This window comes from Lissotriton helveticus, chromosome 8 (genome assembly GCF_964261635.1).
Source record: "Lissotriton helveticus chromosome 8, aLisHel1.1, whole genome shotgun sequence".
NCBI classification, from domain to species: Eukaryota; Metazoa; Chordata; class Amphibia; order Caudata; family Salamandridae; genus Lissotriton; species Lissotriton helveticus.
In genome coordinates, this window is record NC_136069.1 from 63,531,233 (window position 1) to 63,554,805 (window position 23,573).

Below are 23,573 nucleotides of genomic sequence, written 5' to 3' on the forward strand. Positions count from 1 at the left end.
CGCCTGGATGGAGCTGAAGAGGTGGTTGTGTAGCAGGGCCCAGCAGCTCAGGTTCCTACCTGTTCCCTGCTCGGCCCCTCTGCACCCCGCCAGCCGGCGCCCGCTCCTCCGAGCCCCCGCCAGGTCCTCTACCTACCTGGGAAGATATCCGGGGCCGGAAACCAATGCCGCTTGTGAATGCATTTAAGACTTTATACGAGACCTTCCAAGCATCGTATTATTGTGGGATTCATATAGCGCTCATTTCCGCGTCGAGGCGCTGTGTGTGGTAGTGGGCAGGCAGCAGACTGCACAGCGGGGTTGGGGTGTGTGTTGGAATTGCAGTGTGTGCTGAGAGGGAAGCTTTTCAGTGTCGTGCGTGAGTGACCTCCGTAATGCTCTTATCTTGTCGTAGGTGGCTGCATCTAGGCGCATAATGAAACAGTAGGGACTTCATTTTTTGTGCTTGCGTCACCATTCTTGCTATTTCCAAACAATTGTGGGCCTCAGTTGTCCATCAAGGAAGACTCTCCAGAAGGTCTCTAGCCTGCCTGGGTTACTGTAAATCCACCATGCCCCTCTCACACCACCCTTACCCAGGCATCTAGGTTACACTCTTGCACGCTGTCCATACATCTAGGAAGCCACCCCCTAAATACTCAACCAGTACATTCTGTCCGCGTTCACGTCCACGAACATCACCAGTAGTACATCCTGCCCATTATAAACGTTCCTTCAGTATAGCCACACAAGTGTACATCCTGGCCATTCTGAACATTCCAAGTGTACAGCCTCACAAGAGTACATCCTGGCCATTCTGAACATTCCAAGTGTACAGCCTCACAAGAGTACATCCTGGCCATTCTGAACATTATCAGTTCATCCACACAAGTGTACATTCTATCCATTCTGAACATTCCATCAGTATACATCCTGGACATTCTAAACATTCCATCTGTAGTGTACATCCTATCCATTCTGAACATTCCATCAGTACAGCCTCACAAGAGTACATCCTGAACATTCCATCAGTACAGCCTCACAAGAGTACATCCTGGCCATTCTAAACATTATCAGTACATCCACACAAGTGTACATTCTATCCATTCTGAACATTCCATCAGTATACATCCATGACATTCTAAACATTCCATCAGTACATCCACACAAGGGTACATCCTATCCATTCTGAACATTCCATCAGTATACATCCATGACATTCTAAACATTCCATCAGTACATCCACACAAGGGTACATCCTATCCATTCTGAACATTCCATCAGTATACATCATGGACATTCTAAACATTCTATCTGTAGTGTACATCCTATCCATTCTGAACATTCCATCAGTATACATCCTGGACATTCTAAACATTCCATCAGTAGTGTACATCCTATCCATTCTGAACATTCCATCAGTATACATCCATGACATTCTAAACATTCCATCAGTACATCCACACAAGGGTACATCCTATCCATTCTGAACATTCCATCAGTATACATCCTGGACATTCTAAACATTCCATCAGTGTACATCCTATCCATTCTGAACATTCCATCAGTATACATCCTGGACATTCTAAACATTCCATCAGTAGTGTACATCCTATCCATTCTGAACATTCCATCAGTATACATCCTGGACATTCTAAACATTCCATCAGTGTACATCCTATCCATTCTGAACATTCCACCAGTATACATCCTGGACATTCTAAACATTCCATCAGTGTACATCCTATCCATTCTGAACATTCCATCAGTATACATCCTGGACATTCTAAACATTCCATCAGTAGTGTACATCCTATCCATTCTGAACATTCCATCAGTATACATCCTGGACATTCTAAACATTCCATCAGTGTACATCCTATCCATTCTGAACATTCCTTCCATCAGTATACATCCTGGCCATTCTGAACATTCCATCAGTACAGCCACACAAGTGTCTTTGGCCACTCTGACAACACTACCAACAGAGCCAGACCTCAAGTAGTACATCCTGGCCACTCACCGCCAACACACTCTGCCCGCCACAGGTGCATACAGGCCATCCGCACGACACCGCTAGTGCTTACTAGCCTCTTTCAGGTCTCCACCAGTACATGCAGGCGAGCCTATCAAGAAGACCGCAATTTTATCTTGTGCACCACCCCTCCGCGGGCATTACTTCCTCGCCACCCTCCGTGCTGGGTCAGCACATCCACACCACCCAGTGCACACCTTCACAACATCCACGCCCACCTTACCCCTTCGGGCTGCTAGCCCAGAACCCCTCCCCACACTGCCAATGTGTCCAGTCAACCTTTAGCACTCTACCAACCAATGCATCCTGACCCCCTTCATCACATGGCCCATTCCCCCTAGCCTGCCAGGGCAGCAGTGGGCAGACGTGGCCTCCACGTGGCAGTGGAAGGTGCTGTTCGCCCCGGTGAGGAAGGGTTAAAGTCCTGCTTGGTACGTTCTGCTGACCGGTCTTTCTTTTCTGATCTTCACAGGTGCAGGACACAAACCCTTCTCCAGGGCATGGGCAGCATACCCTATGGGAACCCACTCCACTGCCTCTTCCACCAAACCACAGCGCACCGGAGGAAGATGCCAGCGTGGAGAAGAGGCACCGCTGCCATCACCTGGCTGATCCTTGCGACATGCAGCTGCTTGGCAGACATGGGTGAGTTCTTCAACGGGCTCCTTGTGGGGTTGTGTGGTGTGTTTTGATTTTCAGTCTGGCAGAGAACATGATACGTGTTTTATGGCACCTAGTATTCAGTGTGTAGAACAAAACACCGGTTTTATAGGATGGCAGAGAAAACCAGAATCGGGCAGTGCATGCAATTTATGACATGATCACCAACCAATTCTGGCCAACTTGAAATCCAGTTAAATTATGTTCAGCATGTCTGCCAGTCCCATCATAGTTCACAAATTCTGCCAGTTCTGTCATGGCCCGTAAATTCTACCAGTTCAGTCACGGCAGACGAATTCTACCAGTTCAGTCACGGCAGACGAATTCTGCCAGTTCTGTCACGGCAGACGAATTCTGCCAGTTCTGTCACGGCAGACGAATTCTACCAGTTCTGTCACGGCAGACGAATTCTACCAGTTCTGTCACGGCAGACGAATTCTGCCAGTTCTGTCACGGCAGACGAATTCTGCCAGTTCTGTCACGGCAGACGAATTCTGCCAGTTCTGTCACGGCAGACGAATTCTGCCAGTTCTGTCACGGCAGACGAATTCTGCCAGTTCTGTCACGGCTGACCAGTTCTGCCAGTTCTGTCACGGCTGACCAGTTCTGCCAGTTTTGTCACGGCATGCCAATTCTGCCAGTTTTGTCACGGCAGGCCAATTCTGCCAGTTTTGTCACGGCAGACCAATTCTTCCTGTTCGGTCATGCTCAAACCCACCCAGTTTTATATACCATCCAGTACCCATCGTTGAGAACAAGGCTGTTGATTGTTCAACCTTGGTCGACATGACCACCAACAAATTCACTTTTGGCTAGCATGACCGCCACTCCCATCTTGGCTGTCATGGCCACCCCTGCCATTCCAAACAAAAAGTCATCCTGTTATCAGGAGAACACAAAGTTGCTTTTAGAGATGTGCAGAGTTTTTTTGATGTCGCATGTCTGTATAAATTGTAATACATTTTATTTTTAGTTGTACCTCTGGAAAGATGTTTGTCATTAAAATTGAATCTCCATCATTTCTTGTATCTTTGAAGAAATCTGAAGTTTTTTTTATATACATCCCATTTTTTTATGAACCTGCGAATGAGTTACTGCAGTTTAATGAATACGTTTTTACTACTTTAGATGGAAAAGTTATGTAGTTTTTTAAAAGAAAGTTATGATTTTTACTTACATTTGTATCCATTGTTTAGAATTCAGAGTCACTTCGTATGGAAAGAAATGTGATTCTTGGCCAGGAAGTCAAAACTTTGCACAAAAAATATTGAAAAAAGAAACAATTCCTACAATATGTTCTGTACATTTTCTAGAGTAAGAATGGTCAAATATCCCAACTTCATTATGTTGCGGCATCATTCAGAAATAAGAAAAAATGATTCGTCACGAAGTGCGATTGCGTTCAGATAAGGATAAGGTTAAAAGAGGAATCCACCGTATTCAATAATGGTCTTGGATTAAAATTTGTTGGGATCGCGGACCTGCTGCAGATCAAAGGATATTCTGTGAGATTCTTGGGGTGCAGCTTTCATGCAAAATCTTGACCCAACTTACCAATATATCTCTCAACTTAATGTTTGCTGTATCATTTTTCTCCACAGTGGCTCAGTGTAAAGAAATGTGCATTTTAATTGTGTATACCCCTGGAATTAGCAGATTTTGCAGAACTGGTTTATGGTTTGGAAAACAGGGTAATGGTAACAAGAGAAGAATTGTAGAAATGGTTTGGGAAAGCTTAAGAAGGTACTGTGAGGCGGTCCAATGCAACAGAAAGCGATGACAATTGTAGAAGGTTCCTACTGAGACGGAAGGAACCTTGAGTTTCACTGTCTAAAAAGATCAGTGTTTTCTTTACTGACTTCTTGCACCTTAAATTTGCAGGTGATGTGCCGCGCTTCGCCGTGCAACCCTTGTCGACATTCCAAAAGTACGGTGGCTCGGTCACCCTGAGCTGTGTGGTGGAGCCCCCGGGGGCCAACGTTTCTTGGCGACTGGATGGCAAAGAGTTGGACGGAGATCAGACCGCTCTGGGGATCCGCATTGCAGGTGGCACATTGGTCATCGCTGCCCTGCGGAATGACACGGCGGGCCGGTACCAGTGCATCGGTCAGACCTCGGCAGGAGCGGTTGCCAGTGTCCCTGCCATTGTCACGTTGGCCAGTGAGTACAATGCTTGGTTGATCTTGGCGCTACCTAATGTTTGATATGATCTCTTATAGTGCCAGGTCTAGGCTCCAGGGACGGCTGGTTGGAAAGGGCTCTGACCGGAATGTGTTTGCGAGTTCCAGATTTCTGATTTGTCGTGCCATGCAGAAAATTAAGAGGATGATCCTCTTTGGCACAGTGTTGTTGTGATTCAAGGGTATCTCTGTGTTGCAGCATTTGTTTTGTCAATAATTGATATGAATTTTATTGAGTTTTGGGCCATAAGACCCAGGGAAGAGGCACCTAGACTTGGACACCACCTGCCCACCAGGGACTTCCGAACTCTGTGTCAGGATATTTGACCTGGGACTAACCTCTAGAACATCATCAAATCTTCAAGTCCTGAGATCTCTCGAGGCTGCAAGTAGAAAGGGAAGTGATCCTGGGTTAGACACTGACGTCCTATTGTTAGGGAAAGGGCACATGGTTACTCACCCTCACCGCTCTGGCAGGAACTGATTTCTTCCCCTACCAGTCCTCCTATCTCTTTCCCTCACTGGGGCATTTATGGGCATTTTTTTTATTCACTGCTCCTTGATTGGTGTACACCATCTTGGGATGGTAAATTGTAAGTTGAAAAAAGAACACAAAAATGGCCGCTGTGTCATGATGTATATGTAGTGATGCATGCGCACATACACGTCATTTTGGTGCGTGTACTTTTCTTTCTTTTTACTGATGGTGTTCCACATCAGCAAGCAAGCATGTTTTTTGTTTTTTTGTCGATGAGGAATATCTTTTGTAAAAGCACTGGCAAAGCTAAAAAGACAAGTAACTCCAATGAAAGGTGACATATATTGGCCTTACCAGTGCTTGTATTTATCCAGCCGGTTGCATGCACAACACCATTATGGTGTTATAGTGAGGACAAAGCTTTAGGTATATAAACCGTGCCTACCTGTAGGAGACAGTCTGTTCAGAGTCTGTCTACAGGTAGGCACGGTTTGTCTCCCACAGGTAGACACGGTCTGCCCCCTACAGGTAGGCACGGTCTGCCCCCTACAGGTAGGCACGGTCTGCCCCCTACAGGTAGGCACGGTCTGCCCCCTACAGGTAGGCACGGTCTGTCTCCTACAGGTAGGCATGGTCTGCCCCCTCCTACAGGTAGGCACGGTCTGCCCCCTCCTACAGGTAGGCACGGTCTGCCCCCTCCTACAGGTAGGCACGGTCTGCCCCCTACAGGTAGGCACTGTCTGCCCCCTACAGGTAGGCACTGTCTGCCCTCTACAGGTAGGCACGGTCTGCCCCCTACAGGTATGCACGGCACGGTCTGCCCCCTACAGGTATGCACGGCACGGTCTGCCCCCTACAGGTATGCACGGCACGGTCTGCCCCCTACAGGTAGGCACGGTCTGCCCCCTACAGGTAGGCACGGTCTGCCCCCTATAGGTAGGCACGGTCTGCCCCCTATAGGTAGACACGGTCTGCCCCCTATAGGTAGACACGGTCCGTCTCCTACAGGTAGGCACGGTCTGCCCCCTACAGGTAAGCACCGTCTATCCTACAGGTAGACACGGTCTGTCTCCTACAGGTAGGCACGGTCTGTCTCCTACAGGTAGGCACCGTCTGTCTCCTACAGGTAGGCCCGATCCGTGTTTTTCTTCCAACCTGTGGCTGGCTTCACTCCGGCCGTGGCCTGCTCTCTTCTTCCCGCCCTGGGGGTCCGGTCCCCCTTGGGGGAGTGCAGTTTGCGCCCCTCAGTAAGCCCTCCCCTCCACCCCTCTCAATACCTCCCAGTCTCCCTAAATTGGGACCAGGAGTGGGCGTCGCGGTAACCGGAGCCCGCGCCGGCGATGGAAAGTGAAGCGGGCGGAATGCGGGGTTGTTTTCGTTAAAATAATAATAAAAAAGCGAATATGAGAGCGACGGGGCCATGTCATCGAGACATTAATCAGACGTGAAGGGTTCAGGCTGGGGCCTCGGCGGGGGCGGAGGAGGCAGGTGGGACTGCATGGGGGGGGGGAGAGATGGATGGAGGGTGGTGAAGGGGGGGCCCTGCTCCGTGGAGGGGGCCATGCCTCGGCTCCAAGGATTGCATTACCTCTTTGAAAAAACATTCCACAGGAGAAAGGGGCCTGTGTCTCCCCAGCCGTGGATTTAATATCCCCCAGCCCAGGAGGTGGGGCGCTTTCATCAAGCAGCGCCACGAAGGTGGGGTCGTGGCGCAGGAGGCAGATAGGATAACCGAAAGCTGGGGAAGTGGATAGCCAGAGAGGGGGGAGGAGGTCTCAGCCTTGGCCCCCCCCCCCGCCAGCAGCCTGGCTGGATCCAGTTTCAGATAATATCGTTTTTTTAGGCTTAATTTTGTTTTTAATTTGTTACCCAAGCGCTGCAGTAATGGTTGCTACAATTACCCAGCGAGGAACGTGCGGGGGTCTTGGGAGACAAAATGGAGCCTGTGACCTATACTCGAGTTTGCTGGAGGCTTTATTTATTTATAGAGTTTTGCATAGCGCAAACTCGACCCGAAGGTATCGGAGCGCTTTACATACATGGCAAAGAAACTTGCATGAGTTGCACATTGGTAAATACTATGACATGTAGTAGGCACAATACGTAGCCAAATGTATGACGTTACTACGCCAAACATTACCACGCAGTAGGTTACAACGCGGACGTTCCATCGTCTGCGTTGTTACCACGCATGCCTTTACATCGCGCTCGACTTAGGAATAGTATAAATTACTATTTCTACTCCAGTTAGCGCAAAAGCAGGGAATGTGTTGGATTTAAAATCCAGCACATTCCCTGGTGTTTCGCGCCATCTAGCGCAAGTCGTAGAAACGAATCGCGATGTAATGCCATGCGTGGGAACAACGCGGACGATGTAACGAGTTGTACCCTACCCGCGTGGTATTGACAGCGTTGTAAACGCTGTTTACCTACGTAGCCACAGTATACACGAGAAGTATATGGTAAACAGTAGCAGTTGCATGAGTTACATATGGAGTAAATGCATGGGCACTGTATACACAGGAAGTATACGATAGACGGTGGCAGGAGTTACATATGGTGTAAAAGCATTTATACGGGGTACACACAGATAAATGGCAACAGAGTATATAGCAAACACAAGGAGATGATGGACGGAGTGCTGAAACTTTTCAGACACTCACCCCCAGTCACTGATCTGCGTTGAATCATCATCATTCTTTAGCTCACTTTGCCACCTCAGTTCTGACCCAGATATATGCAAATCAGTCTTGACCCTGTGCCTCATGGGTACAGTCCATCCTGAACTGCCAAGCCAGGCCTTCCCTGAACCCGAAACAAGCATCTTGGGACCGGTTTCTGGGTAACACCCTTCATCAGTCAGGCTAGCTTGAATCCAGTGGCAAAGAGAGCAAGGGACCCACGTCGGGGCATACCCTGCCAATTTAGGGCGAACAAAGCAAACACAAGGAAATGATGGACGGAGCGCTGAAACTTTTCAAACACTCATCCCAGTCACTGATGTGGGTTGAATCCATCATCGTTCTTTAGCTCACTTTGCCACCCCAGTTCAGACACAGCAGATCTGAATCATGGCGACCACTATGGCTTCAAACCGAGTAGCTCTACCTACATCAACGCGAGTGAATTATTCCACATTATGAAGGTGACTCCCTGTCGGCCCTACTACTGTTTGCCTAGCTTTTGACCTCAGCAATCGGTTGACTTCCTATAGCGACCCTTCCTATATGTGGTACTAAAGACCTCCCGGTCAACAAGATAGTCCGTTGGATCAAATGGTTATACGCTGAACCAATGCCACCTTCAAGATTGGCACAGTAATTTCAGATTAATTTACCTTCCTAGGGGCACTAGGCAGGGGTGCCAGCTCTCCCCCGTGTTCTTCCCCCCTCGCCATGGAGTCACGATCGTAGAATTCCGCACCCGGGAAAGGGGCTTGGGCAGCACATTCCCTGGTCGCCCTGTTCATAGAAAATTTTTTAAATCACTAATACACTACTAAGTGAAGTACTCTGGGCTCACAGGTCTCCCTGGCCAAAATAGCCGGCTGGGAGCTCCCGATTTCAAACTTTACTATCTGGCAGCCCAGCTACAGTGGCCGGTGACTCTTAGACTAGATTCCGGCCTGTATCCCACTCTGTTGCTTTACTGACTTGCTGCACGGGGTGACTTTCTGTCATGTGGCAGGGCCTGGGCACATTGGGCAAGCTCTACCAGGAGGGTTCTCTGAGCCACTTCACGTCACCCACCAAGCTCTACGTCCCCCACAGGGTGGTTTCTTGGCACTCCTGAAGCAGGTGTCCGCTCTGCAGTCTCTTTGGGCCATCACAAATATTGAACCACACAAAACTCGCTTGTGATCTGGCAGGCATTTGATCACTTAGTTTTACCTGGGCATTCTAGCTCACGGGGGGGGGGGGAGGGGACAAGCGACGAAGGGAGATTGACTTGGGCTGAGTGAGCTAAGATCATGGAATATCCCTTGGTTACTTGCCACTTGAGGCCTTAGCCAATGGGGTCCCCAGCCCAATATCCTAGGTCACTTACCACTTCCTTTTTTTTTTGCAGAGTTTTATATAGCGCGAACTAGAACCGAACCGAATCAGTTATCAGAGCGCTTTACATAGCACCAGTTACGTTACATGAGGACACCCTTTCATTTTTAGGCACGGGGAGATTAAGTGATTTGCCCAGAATCACAGGGGTTTTTTGGTGTCGTTACCGAGACTCGAACCCAGATCCCCAGATCACAGGGGTTTTTTGGCGTCGTTACCGAGACTCGAACCCAGATTCCGAGGTCGAGCGCCTTAGCCGTTAGGCCAACCCCTCTCCCCTCTTCCTTCCCTGCTCACCACGGATGTGGTTTCTTCTTTAAATATTGTGCCTGTCTGAGATGCTTTATTCTATTCTTTTCTTGTTCACTCTATTTTGATTGTGTTTATTTTGGGTCCTGGGTTCTTAGTCTCTGCATTGTTGCGTAAGGTTAGACCTGATGTGCTACAAACTGTGCTCTAATACTGTCTCTTCTTGTCACCTTGCAGCTAATTTTTCACACTTTATTCTTACACCTTTGCTGGCCCGTGGGCAACGGGCACTGTGGCGGCCCGCTTGTTGTAATCCGTTGAAAATGTAGTAACTTTTTTTTTTTTTTTTTTTAAAGAATGAGATACTAAGCGAGGGAAAAAAATGCAATTGAAATCAAAATAACTGAAAGCCCAGACTCCAACCATACTATGGCATATAGGAAATGACCAAAAATAGAAGTCTAAAAAGTTTAAATCAAGTAAGGGAAGTGTGAAAGCGGTGTTGACCGATGGGGCTGTTGTAAGCAAGGTAGGAAGAAGGCTGACCCTAGAAGCGAAAAAATCCTGCTGGTAGCCGCGGGGGGCAGAGTGGGCCAGTGAAGGGGGCAGAGTGGGCCAGTGAAGGGGGCAGAGTGGGCCAGTGAAGGGGGCAGAGTGGGCCAGTGAAGGGGGCAGAGTGGGCCAGTGAAGGGGGCAGAGTGGGCCAGTGGAAGGGGCAGAGTGGGCCAGTGGAAGGGGCAGAGTGGGCCAGTGGAAGGGGCAGAGTGGGCCAGTGGAAGGGGCAGAGTGGGCCAGTGGAAGGGGCAGAGTGGGCCAGTGGAAGGGGCAGAGTGGGCCAGTGAAAGGGGCAGAGTGGGCCAGTGAAAGGGGCAGAGTGGGCCAGTGAAAGGGGCAGAGTGGGCCAGTGAAAGGGGCAGAGTGGGCAAGTGAAGGGTTTAGTTCCACTGGTGACGGACCTGGGAGTAGCACAGAGGCGGGTCCAGCGATGGGCAACATGGGTAGGTGCTATTTTTTTCTACCCCTCCCCCGCTTTAATTATACGATAGTGTAACAGTAACAAAGTCGCACATTGAGGAAATGTTTTTTTTTTAAAAAGAAAAAATAAAGTGGTCAAAAATGTATATCTGTACAACAAATAAAAATCCTATTTACGGAAGGGCTAACGGTGTTGGTAAAGACTCACTGCCCGTCTCTCTGTTTTGTGCAGCCTGTAGACCCATCAGACCTTGACGTTTCCATACAATGCAAAAAAACATTTATTTTGTGATTTTTGGCCAATAGTCCGTCTGTATACAAGATGGCCGCCCGCCCGCCAGCTGTGATTGGAGCTTTGGGATGCCAGGAAAGGCTGTGGGGGAGGGAGCCTTCGATAGGTTCAGCCTGGCTATCGCTGAAGAGTTACTGCCCATCTGGGACGTGTGTACCTGCCAAGAGACCGGCTCCAGACGAGAAGGAGGATATCTGGTAAAACCCTCAGCTGCTTTCTGTAGCAGAGTCTGCTCCACTCCACGCCATCGTACACCTGATCCCCACTCCCAGGGCGTCACAGTCCTTCACCCTTCAAGTGAATGAAGTGAGTGTTGGTTGGACGGCAGGGGGTGCTCCTGTTCCCTGCTATTGGTTGGACGCCATGCGCTGCTGCTATTCCCTCCTATGGTGGGATGCCATGTGCTCCTCTTCCCTGCTATTGTTTGGGCGCCATAAGGTGCTCCTGTTCCCTACTATTGGTTGGATGCCATGAGCTTCTGCTATTCCCTCCTATGGTTTGATGCCATATGCTCCTCTTCCCTGCTATTGGTTGGGCGCAATAAGGTGCTCCTGTTCCCTGCTATTGGTTGGATGCCATGAGCTGCTGCTATTCCCTCCTATGGTTTGATGCCATATGCTCCTCTTCCCTGCTATTGGTTGCAGTCCATGAGGTGCTCCTGTTCCCTGCTATTGGTTGGATGCTATGAGCTTCTGCTATTCCCTCCTATGGTTTGATGCCATATGCTCCTCTTCCCTGCTATTGGTTGGGCGCCATAAGGTGCTCCTGTTCCCTGCTATTGGTTGGATGCTATGAGCTTCTGCTATTCCCTCCTATGGTTTGATGCCATATGCTCCTCTTCCCTGCTATTGGTTGGGCGCCATAAGGTGCTCCTGTTCCCTGCTATTGGTTGGATGCCATGAGCTGCTGCTATTCCCTCCTATGGTTTGATGCCATATGCTCCTCTTCCCTGCTATTGGTTGGGCGCCATAAGGTGCTCCTGTTCCCTGCTATTGGTTGGATGCCATGAGCTGCTGCTATTCCCTCCTATGGTGGGATGCCATGTGCTCCTCTTCCCTGCTATTGGTTGGGCGCTATGAGGTGCTCCTGTTCCCTGTTATTGGTGGAGCTCCATGAGGTGTTCCTAGTCCCTGCTATTGGTTGGATGCCATGAGCTGCTGCTATTCCCTCCTGTTGATTGGCTGCCATGACATGCAACGATTTTGCCACATTGATTGCATCTGTCGTGTCCATGGATTGACTACTCTAGAAAAAATGTGCTTCCTCTGTGGTCCAACCATGTTCTGTACGTACTACTTTTACCAAGTGTAATAACTGTTATGCCCTGTTGGAGAGGGGCTTCTCACATCGGCTGTGAATTGTCCCATAATACTAGGGCAGTAGTAGTTCTGGGGACGGCAAAAATATTCCACACTGTGAGGGCTGTGCCTGCGCGAAGTAATGACTGCCATTCCACACTGTGAGGGCTGAGTCCCCTCTAGGAAGTGTCTGACATTCCACACTGTGAGGGCTGAGTCCCCTCTAGGAAGTGTCTGACATTCCACACTGTGAGGGCAGAGTTCCCTCTAGGGAGTGTCTGACATTCCACACTGTGAGGGCAGAGTTCCCTTTAGGGAGTGTCTGACATTCCACACTGTGAGGGCAGAGTCCGCTCTAGGGAGTGTCTGACATTCCACACTGTGAAGTCTGAGTCCGCTCTAGGAAGTGTCTGACATTCCACACAGTGAAGGCGGAGTTCCCTCTAGGGAGTGTCTGACATTCCACACAGTGAAGGCGGAGTTCCCTCTAGGGAGTGTCTGACATTCCACACTGTGAGGGCGGAGTTCCCTCTAGGGAGTGTCTGACATTCCACACTGTGAGGGCAGAGTCCGCTCTAGGGAGTGTCTGACATTCCACACTGTGAAGTCTGAGTCCGCTCTAGGAAATGTCTGACATTCCACACAGTGAAGGCGGAGTTCCCTCTAGGGAGTGTCTGACATTCCACACTGTGAGGGCTGAGTCCCCTCTAGGAAGTGTCTGACATTCCACACTGTGAGGGCAGAGTTCCCTCTAGGGAGTGTCTGACATTCCACACTGTGAGGGCAGAGTTCCCTCTAGGGAGTGTCTGACATTCCACACAGTGAAGGCGGAGTCCGCTCTAGGGAGTGTCTGACATTCCACACAGTGAAGACAGAGTCCGCTCTAGGGAGTGTCTGACATTCCACACTGTGAGGGCAGAGTCTGCTCTAGGGAGTGTCTGACATTCCACACAGTGAAGGCGGAGTTCCCTCTAGGGAGAGTCTGACATTCCACACTGTGAGGGCAGAGTCCGCTCTAGGGAGTGTCTGACATTCCACACAGTGAAGGCGGAGTTCCCTCTAGGGAGTGTCTGACATTCCACACAGTGAAGGCGGAGTTCCCTCTAGGGAGTGTCTGACATTCCACACTGTGAAGGCGGAGTCCGCTCTAGGGAGTATCTGACATTCCACACAGTGAAGGCGGAGTCTGCTCTAGGGAGTATCTGACATTCCACACTGTGAGGGCAGAGTCTGCTCTAGGGAGTGTCTGACATTCCACACAGTGAAGGCGGAGTCCCCTCTAGGGAGTGTCTGACATTCCACACTGTGAGGGTTGAGTCCGCTCTAGGGACTGGCTGACATTCCACACTGTGAGGGCTGATTCCGCTCTAAGTAATGGCTAACATTCCAAATTGTGGTTTCAGCTGGATGGGACTGCCTGCCTTGAGCTCTTTTTGTGCCTTGGACATATGACTGCGTATTGTCGACTGTGATGGGAGTGACTGCCCGTGGCAATGGCCACAAGGTTTTGCTTGAGAAGTCCATTGACAGAGCCCAGTTGGCTGCCATGGCTTGAGGTGATGTCGTCCCTCACTGTGATGGTAGTGTCTGTCCTGGTCAGTGGACTTTCCACCCAATGAGGAGACTCCTTTCCTTGAGCAGGGTGCGCTGTGCCTTGAAGGAGACCTCCGGGTCCATGCTGTGGGGGGTAAGCATTGCCTTAATAAATGCTGCTGGGTCTTTATTGGAGATGAATGGTCTTGTTGAACTTTGAGTAATTTGCTTTTGCATAATTATGTGAAATTCTACAAAAAATTGTGTGAGCACTAGCCACCGGCAAATTGCGGAATGCCTCAATATATTAGTGTAAATTTTACATCACGCAGTGGTAGCACAGGGGGTCCCTGAAGTGAGAGTAGAGTCTGCCTTGGCACTGGCCTCTAAGCCTTGGCATTGGCCACTAAGCCTTGGCATGAAGACATTGTCCTCCATACCAACAGGACAGTTTCTGCCCTCAGCAGTACCCACAGGGCTTTGAGGGTGTGTGTGAAGCAGTGTTTGCCCCTCCTTAGCCTTGGCACAAGTCTGTTCAGGCCTTGGCTGCCAGGAAGCATGAGGGTGCCAATGGCTCCAGTCTGTTCCTCATGTTTGGCCTCTCGTTTTTCATATGGGGCAGAAAGCCGCTGAAAGTCTGCTGTGAGCCCCTGAGCCAAGGCCGGGATTAGGCGGGAGACGCCTGCCGAGCTCCTCCGCTGGAGCAGTCGCCTTCCATTTCCTGTTCTCCCAGCCCTGTCTCCTTCCAGCTCTGTGGTGTCTCCGGCGGCCTCCTCCTCCTACCCAGAGAAATGGCTGTGCACCAAGACGCGCGGTGGAGACCCGCGCAGCCCTCTTGCTAGCGGAGAATGGCCCCTCCCTAGCCTCCCGTACATGGGGCTCCTGGCACGTTCCTCGCGATCTGAACCAGTGGCGTAACAAAACTTGAGGGGTGCCACCTGCAAAGTACATGAACGGGGCCACCCACGCTCCGGACTCAGTCAAGAGCTCTGATGTGCCAAGTGCCCTCCGCCTGTGCACAATGCGAAAGGGGCCTGCTGGTGTTTGGGGGACTATTGTTGCGGCACTGTTCTGAACCAGTGCCGTAATGAAACTTGAGGGGTCCCAGCTGCAAAGTACATGAAGGGGGCACTCCACGCTCTGGACTGAGTTAGGAGCTCTGATGCCAGGTGCCCTCCGCCTGTGCACAATGCTGGAGGGGGCTTCCTGATGTTTGGGGGCTATTCTTATGGCACTGATCTGAACCAGTGGCGTAATGAAACTTGAGGGGTCCCACCTGCAAAGTACATGGAGAGGGCCCCCTACACTCCGGACCCATCGGGAGTTTTCATGCCAGGTGCCCCACTGCCTGTGCAGTGGCAAAGGCGAACCCCTGGCACTGCCCCTCCCCCGCACAATGAGGGCGGTTACACCACTGATCTGAACCTGAGCTCAGGCATTTCAGATTTTTTGCAGAACCTTGTACAGCTTGAACAAAAGGCACTGACAGTGTTTATAAGTCTCAAAGGTGTGAACTGTTGGCTTTGCCAAGGCTTGTTTTTTCTTCCTGTTGCTGTCTCCCACCAGACACCATCTTCGCTCCACGTGTCCACCCATGCTCCATTCCTTCACGGGCCAATTTTCCCTCATTTAGTCAATGTCTCTGCTCTCTTCCATCATTCACTCTGCTCTGTGCCAGCCCCTCTGCCCACACTTAAACTGCCTCTCTACCTGTACTCGTCCCTCCCCGTCCCCCCGGGGCCCCTCTGCCCACACTTTACCGCCCTCTCTACCTGTACTCTTCCCTCCCCGATGGCTGCACCTCCCCGTCCCCCCGGGGCGCCTCTGCCCACACTTTACCTCCCTATCCACCTGCACTCGTCTCTTCCCGCTGGCTGCACCTCCCCGGGCCCCTCTGCCCCCACTTTACCTCCCTCTCTACCTGCACTCGTCTCTCCCCGATGTCTGCGCCTCCCAGTTCTCCCCCCCTGCATCTCTGCGCCTCCCGTCCCCCCGGGGTCCCTCTGCCCCCACTTAACCTCCCTCTCTACCTGTACTCGTCTTTCCCCGATGGCTGCACCGCCCCGTCCCCCCGGGGCCCCCTCTGCCCACCATTTACCTCCCTCCCTACCTGCACTCGTCTCTCCCCGTCCCCCCGGGGCCCCTCTGCCCCCACTTTACCTCCCTCTCTACCTGTACTCGTCTCTCCCCTTTGTCTGCGCCTCCCCGCCCCCCCCGGGGCACCTCTGCGCCTCCCCGTCCCCCCGGGGCTCCTCTGCCCGCACTGTACCTCTACCTGTACTCGTCTCTCCCCGATGTCGGCGCCTCCCCGTCCCCCCGGGGTTCTGCTTTCCCTCTCTTGGCCTGTCTCCCAATACTCTTTTCCCCAACAGTGACGCCTTCCTGCTCTCTCGCTCGGGTCCTCTCCACCATATTGCCCCCCTCTCCCTCTCTCCAAACCTTGGATTTGGCTCCGATGTCTGCACTTGGCTGTCAGGAGCCCGGACCACCGCAGCACAAATTAATTTTCTTGCTCCAAGTTTATACTTTCTCCATCACGAAAATATGTGTGCGCGTGGGTGGGGGCCGCCGAGAAAGTGTTTTTTCCGCTTTCCAGTCTTACCCTCTTTTGGTCTTCTCCGGGCTCCTTGCGCCTTCTCACAGCTACACCAGGACCATAGCTGCCAAGGTTTCAGATTGCTATGTGTGACATTTTTATAATTTCAGTGTAATTATGAGTGACATTTTAACTACTATGAGTGACACTTTCTCACGAGCAAAAGCAGGCAGTAAAGATGAGGGAAACATGTACATTTCAGAAATGACACTCATTTGAGCAAGAAGAAACTAAGAAAATCTTAAAACTGCTACAAATCACAGATCGTAAACTGATCGTAATTTGGGAAATATGCAATGTATCATTGGTACATTCAAGTCTTTTAACAGGGTTATAGGACATATCTGCTGTTATAAATCCCTGTGGTAGCAATTATTTAATAACGACTTACATTTTCTCTAGTAATGTCATAACACTACACTGCACAACCTAGGTAAGGAAAAAAGAGAAATTTGTCTCTCTGTGTGTTACACTCATTGGCTCAGCCGGCAGCATGCACTCTCAGCTGCTGTACAGTATAAAAGTCAGTCTCTCCCTAGTCGCAACGCTTTTGAAGACCTCTGAATGCAAAACTGGTCAGTGGCATGCATATTTGTATTTTGTGTAATTATTAGAACCTTTTTGTGAATTAGCGAACTTCAAACCTGTATGGATTGTGCAGCCCTGCCAAGTGTCACACATCCAGTGTGACACTAACGCATTTTAAGTTTCATTACCGCATTCCCGCATTTGAAATGATTGTCACGCAAATCAGGGTACTTAAAAGCTGAGCGTATTACCGGTATTTGTGGTTTGTAGAGTCTGATATTAGTTAGGTTACACAAACACAAAGCAGACTGGGCACAGCAGCATATGCGAAGTCTGCTATGTTTTGATGGTTCATCCTGATTGGACTGTGTTTTGATGTATTACCTAGTAGGTAGGCTGACCTGCCAACCTCCCCCGGCAATTGGTCCTTATAGGACGCACGTGCGTGCGTGCAGCCGTACAATGGTATATTCCCCGCTCAGCACGGGATTCCTGATAGATCAGATGACGTTGATGAGATCGGCCTCACTCTCGTGCGAGTGGTTGTGGGGGGGAAGGCTGCACAGCACTGGTAATGGCAGTGCGCATCTCAGAGGTCAATCATTTAATCGAAATAAAGGCAAGAAATCCCCGCCACCGCGACCGGCAGAACCCCACAGACCGCAGTGGCCGCTGCCTGGAACCTTCATCTACTGCTCAGACTGAGAGTCGGTCTGAATCATGCCCGGGCGGCTGGTTTTGGATGTGGGAGTCGTTGCGGCCACGAGGCGGCCGAAATCGAATTGATGCTCCACTCGCAAAAAAATGTGAGTGAGTCAGTGTGCTTAATCCTTGGACAGAGTGCAATGTGATAAAATGAGGGGAAGGGCGGCCTTCAGAAGGACTCCAAGGAGCAGGGATCGCAGAGAGGGGCACTTGACGTCCACTGTATATTCATTTGGAGGGACGGGCACTGGCATACAGATGGGGCATCAGTCGTCACGCGACCAGGACCCAGCCCACTCGGCCGCGGCGCCACCAGCCGGGATCAGCTGCCAAGTAACATGATGATCAGTGCCTGAGAAAAGCAGGTAATCTATTAACTAAAAATCATCAATTACATATAAGTTGCTATCCACTCGTGAGCTATGTGCACTTTCATTTCTGCTGCTTTCCGATGTTTCTTTCCTCCCTCAGCCTGTGCCCCAGCCCGGGCCCCCAATAATTGTTGCAGTCGCCTGGCAATGCTAAAACTCTCCTTCAACACGTCCTCTGTGTCCGAGAGAGGCTGAGCAGGTGATGTTTAGGTCAGGCCCGCCTCACAAACACGGCTAAGAAGGGACTGCGAATCTGGCAATTTTTAACACAATCCATACAGGTTTGAAGTTCGCTAATTCACAAAAAGGTTCTAATAATTACACAAAATACAAATATGCATGCCACTGACCAGTTTTGCATTCAGAGGTCTTCAAAAGCGTTTGCGACTAGGGAGAGACTGACTTTTATACTGTACAGCAGCTGAGAGTGCATGCTGCCGGCTGAGCCAATGAGTGTAACACACAGAGAGACAAACTTCTCTTTTTTCCTTACCTAGGTTGTGCAGTGTAGTGTTATGACATTACTAGAGAAAATGTAAGTCGTTATTAAATAATTGCTACCACAGGGATTTATAACAGCAGAGATGTCCTATAACCCTGTTAAAAGACTTGAATGTACCAATGATACATTGCATATTTCCCAAATTACGATCAGTTTACGATCTGTGATTTGTAGCAGTTTTAAGATTTTCTTAGTTTCTTCTTGCTCAAATGAGTGTCATTTCTGAAATGTACATGTTTCCCTCATCTTTACTGCCTGCTTTTGCTCGTGAGAAAGTGTCACTCATAGTAGTTAAAATGTCACTCATAATTACACTGAAATTATAAAAATATCACACATAGCAATCTGAAACCTTGGCAGCTATGATTGTGTTAAAAATTGCCAGATTCGCAGTCCCTTCTTAGCCGTGTTTGTGAGGCGGGCCTGACCTAAACATCACCTGCTCAGCCTCTCTCGGACACAGAGGACGTGTTGAAGGAGAGTTTTAGCATTGCCAGGCGACTGCAACAATTATTGGGGGCCCGGGCTGGGGCACAGGCTGAGGGAGGAAAGAAACATCGGAAAGCAGCAGAAATGAAAGTGCACATAGCTCACGAGTGGATAGCAACTTATATGTAATTGATGATTTTTAGTTAATAGATTACCTGCTTTTCTCAGGCACTGATCATCATGTTACTTGGCAGCTGATCCCGGCTGGTGGCGCCGCGGCCGAGTGGGCTGGGTCCTGGTCGCGTGACGACTGATGCCCCATCTGTATGCCAGTGCCCGTCCCTCCAAATGAATATACAGTGGACGTCAAGTGCCCCTCTCTGCGATCCCTGCTCCTTGGAGTCCTTCTGAAGGCCGCCCTTCCCCTCATTTTATCACATTGCACTCTGTCCAAGGATTAAGCACACTGACTCACTCACATTTTTTTGCGAGTGGAGCATCAATTCGATTTCGGCCGCCTCGTGGCCGCAACGACTCCCACATCCAAAACCAGCCGCCCGGGCATGATTCAGACCGACTCTCAGTCTGAGCAGTAGATGAAGGTTCCAGGCAGCGGCCACTGCGGTCTGTGGGGTTCTGCCGGTCGCGGTGGCGGGGATTTCTTGCCTTTATTTCGATTAAATGATTGACCTCTGAGATGCGCACTGCCATTACCAGTGCTGTGCAGCCTTCCCCCCCACAACCACTCGCACGAGAGTGAGGCCGATCTCATCAACGTCATCTGATCTATCAGGAATCCCGCGCTGAGCGGGGAATATACCATTGTACGGCTGCACGCACGCACGTGCGTCCTATAAGGACCAATTGCCGGGGGAGGTTGGCAGGTCAGCCTACCTACTAGGTAATACATCAAAACACAGTCCAATCAGGATGAACCATCAAAACATAGCAGACTTCGCATATGCTGCTGTGCCCAGTCTGCTTTGTGTTTGTGTAACCTAACTAATATCAGACTCTACAAACCACAAATACCGGTAATACGCTCAGCTTTTAAGTACCCTGATTTGCGTGACAATCATTTCAAATGCGGGAATGCGGTAATGAAACTTAAAATGCGTTAGTGTCACACTGGATGTGTGACACTTGGCAGGGCTGCAGGACTGTGGCTCTGGCAATAATAATTCTATATTACTATCATTATTCACCCTCTCAGTTGTACATGTTCCTTTTCCCGGTTCTCTTTAATTATTTTCATTCCCTTTCGCACTTGGGTTTTCCCCCTACCCAGCTTTAACTGGATCGTTCTGCCCTAATTTCTTACCATCTCCTTCTCTTCCTTTTTGCTTTTTCATTTGTATTCTACATTTACCAGTTTGGCTTTTTTCAATCTTTTTTATTGAACCCTTTTTATTTTCTTCTTTCACCATTTCACCTTCCTTCTTTCCTTATTTCATCTTTTGCTCCTTTTTCTCTTTAATTCCTTTTTTTATTGTTTTCTTTCCTTTATTGTTCCTCTTTCCTTCTTAATTTCTTTCCTTCTTAATTTCTTTCCTTGTTTGCATATTTGTTTCTTTTGTTCTTTCTTCACTTTTATATTTCACTTTTGCTTGTTGTTGTGCAATTTCCATTTTCAGTCTTTGTTTTTTGTGGAACTCTTTCCTCTTTTAAGCCTGTTATTGCTAAGTTTATTATATGTATTTTCTAGTAATTGTTCTGGTCCCTTGTTTCTTTATTTTTCATCCTCTTTCATTGCTGGGGCATTCAGTCTACCTTCTTACTATTGGTTGGCTTCATCGTCTCTCATTTCATTGCTTCTCATTGGTGATTGCATCCGGTTTCGCTTTTTTTGTGCGCTTGTACTTTTGATGGAGCATGGACCAAGTACTGATGGATATCTTCATAGGTGTCTTTGTGCTGGTCATGCTCAGACTGGGGTACTTTCCCTCCTTAAACATTACCCCCAACCACTTAGACTGGCAAATAACCACTTAACCACTTCCCTTCAGAAGGCCTAAAACACCACTTTTCTGTTCTCCATGTGCCTTAATTCCCCCAACCAGGGGGCATCTGACGGCATTTCAGTTTGGCACAGCTGCGCTAACAGGTTAAACATTTCTGTGTTTCTTCATTAATCTCTTTATTCTTGTGCTCACTTATGTATACATAATCCAGCATTCTTGTCTCAAGTGCTTAGCTGATCAAGTTGATTTTTGTACTTTGTAAAGATAAATTGAATACATTCACCTGCAACCAGTATGAATCTACTGAGAAAAGCTCAACACAAGGTTGCAGGTCAAACCTCTTACTTCTTCCACATGCTCTGCAAGATATTCAAATGACTAACCCTGAAGAATCAGACACACCGTCAAGAAAGCCCCCGTCACAGACTAGACTGTTCCAACACAGTCTATGCCGGCATCTCCAACCATCTGCTGCATAGACTCCAGGCCATCCAGAACACCGCAGCAAGACTCCCCCTCAACCTCCCACAGCGATGCCACATCTCACCACTCCTCCGAGAGCTCCACTTGCTTCCCATACACAAACACAGTCAATTCAAACTCCTAACACACGCATACAGGACACCGTACAGCATCGTGCCAACATACCTGAACAACCGCATACACTTCTACCAACCCTCCAGACACCTATGCTCAGCCACAATATAACTCGCTCACACCCCGCATCCGCAAAAGCAGAACGGGAGGTTGAGCATTCTCCTATATCACACCCAAGACCCGGAACGATCTCCCATAACTATATAAATACAAACCTTTTTTTCCTCTTCTATCCTTCCGAATCCAAATAACTGACTAACCCATCCACCATTAAAATTGCTTTCATGTTTCAGTATACTAATTCAACACTAATCCTTTATGGGTCGCCGAGTAGCGTGCTACTCGCCGAAAAAGTGATTCGATGCCTCGTCAGGGATAGAAAGCGCTATATAAATGCAATTACAATACAATCTGGGCCGCCTCCTCACTTCTTGAATTCTACAAGAAGCTGAAGACCCAGTTCCTTGAATAATTTTGCGGGGTCTGAAGCCCCACATCCTTCGTATTATGCCTACACTCCTGCTCCAGTGCCTGGATTCCCTCGCGGGTGATTAGCTGCACTATACTAATCTGCATAACGTGGGTGAGGACTGGTGTGCAGTGTGCACTCATGCTTTGCTGCGCACCGCTGTGGAGTTCATAGAGTCTTGTAAATATTCTTTAAGTGGTTCACGTGCACCATGTTCTTATGTTGTGTATTCTTTCAAGCGCGTCTCTTGAAGAGTGTTTTCTTTCAAGAGACGCATCTCTCGTGACACTCCTTACCTGTAATCTTCAACTGTAGAGTCTGTGACTTCTACAGTTGGAGGTTGCTGTGTGCGGACGTGCTCCTGTGATGTGCCTAGGATTATGGTAATAAAGCTTACCTAACGACTTCCATAACGTCTCCTGATTATTCCTAATAACAAGAAACCTCCACTTTACATTTGGCGACGAGGACCCTCATTTTGGATAAAAAGAGCACATCACCTACCTTGCACGATCTCACCTAAACTCACCGCCAGATTCAAGACCTCTTCAAGCCCTTCTGCCGAAAAATCCGCCGCTGATTGGCCGTCTCCTCAAGATTTTACATAATTTCATGCCTTTCTTCAGTTTCTGAGGGATCTTGTTGCGCATCACTCATGACGTGAGCGAGATCATCATCTCGTCTCGAGCATACGTCATCGCGCATGCGTGCAGAAGCGTAACCACGCTTGGAGGCCATATTGGATTGTTTCCAAAGGTTACTATGACAACAATTTACCGATCGGAAGAATCGGAAAGGAAACAACTTCATTTACTCTTTTAAAGGATTTACGGTGAGCGGTTTTTAAAAGAATACATTGAATTTTATCTCTTGTAAAGAGTTTTTAAAAGATTTGTCAAACAATTTTCAGTGGATTTAATTTTACAAATTCGACTTTACAGTCATTCATTAGTTTACTTCGTTATAAACAACATGGCCACGAACCAGCAGATTGTTACCGTAAATTATTTTTTACCAGTACCTGGAAAACCTAAAGAACCTTGGAGACATTGGTTTCAAAACGTTGAAAGTTATTTAATTGCCATAGGAGCAGATGAATACTCTCCTAAAAGGAAATTGGCAATCCTTTATAGCAATTTGGGTAAAGAAGGCAGACAGATTTTTAACAATTTAACCAATCCTCTTCCCTCTTCTGGTGGTGGAGGTGATATTAATGAATATTCTGCTGCAGTATTAAAATTGAAAAGGAAGTTCCTCGAACAGCCTAGTGTTATACTTGAACGTTTTAATTTTATGAAAAGACGTCAAGAACAGGATGAGTCTATTGAAGAATTCATTTCTGCTTTAAGAAACCTTGCTGCAGAGTGCAGTTTTGGAACTTACTTAGAAACTGCTTTGAGAGACCAATTTGTATATAATTGCTGTCACAAGAAGATTCAAGAAAGAATATTGAGTTGCAGAGACCCTTCTTTATCTGAAGTTTAAGAAATAGCTAAGGGCATCGAAAGATCGATTGTATCTTCTAAATGCATTACTGAAGCTACTTCATTTCCTCAACCTGATTTAAGTATTAATGCTGTTTATACTAGAAATAAGCCTTTTCAGAAGCCATTTCAAAGGAGAACAAATACCTATTGTTTTCGTTGTGGTTCTAAAACACACTTGAGTAACAGCCCGACTT

The 23,573-nt window shown here is 48.7% G+C and overlaps 1 protein-coding gene across 1 annotated transcript in view; it reads left to right on the forward strand.

The window, feature by feature from the left end:
• BOC (BOC cell adhesion associated, oncogene regulated) overlaps nt 1–23,573 on the forward strand; it is a 136,217-nt gene that overhangs the window by 66,275 nt on the left and 46,369 nt on the right. The window contains exons 2-3 of the mRNA XM_078656627.1: nt 2,487–2,659; nt 4,556–4,834. Coding sequence (XP_078512753.1) covers nt 2,515–2,659; nt 4,556–4,834 — 424 coding nt within the window. The 5' untranslated portion in view covers nt 2,487–2,514. The remainder of the gene's footprint in view (nt 1–2,486; nt 2,660–4,555; nt 4,835–23,573) is intronic.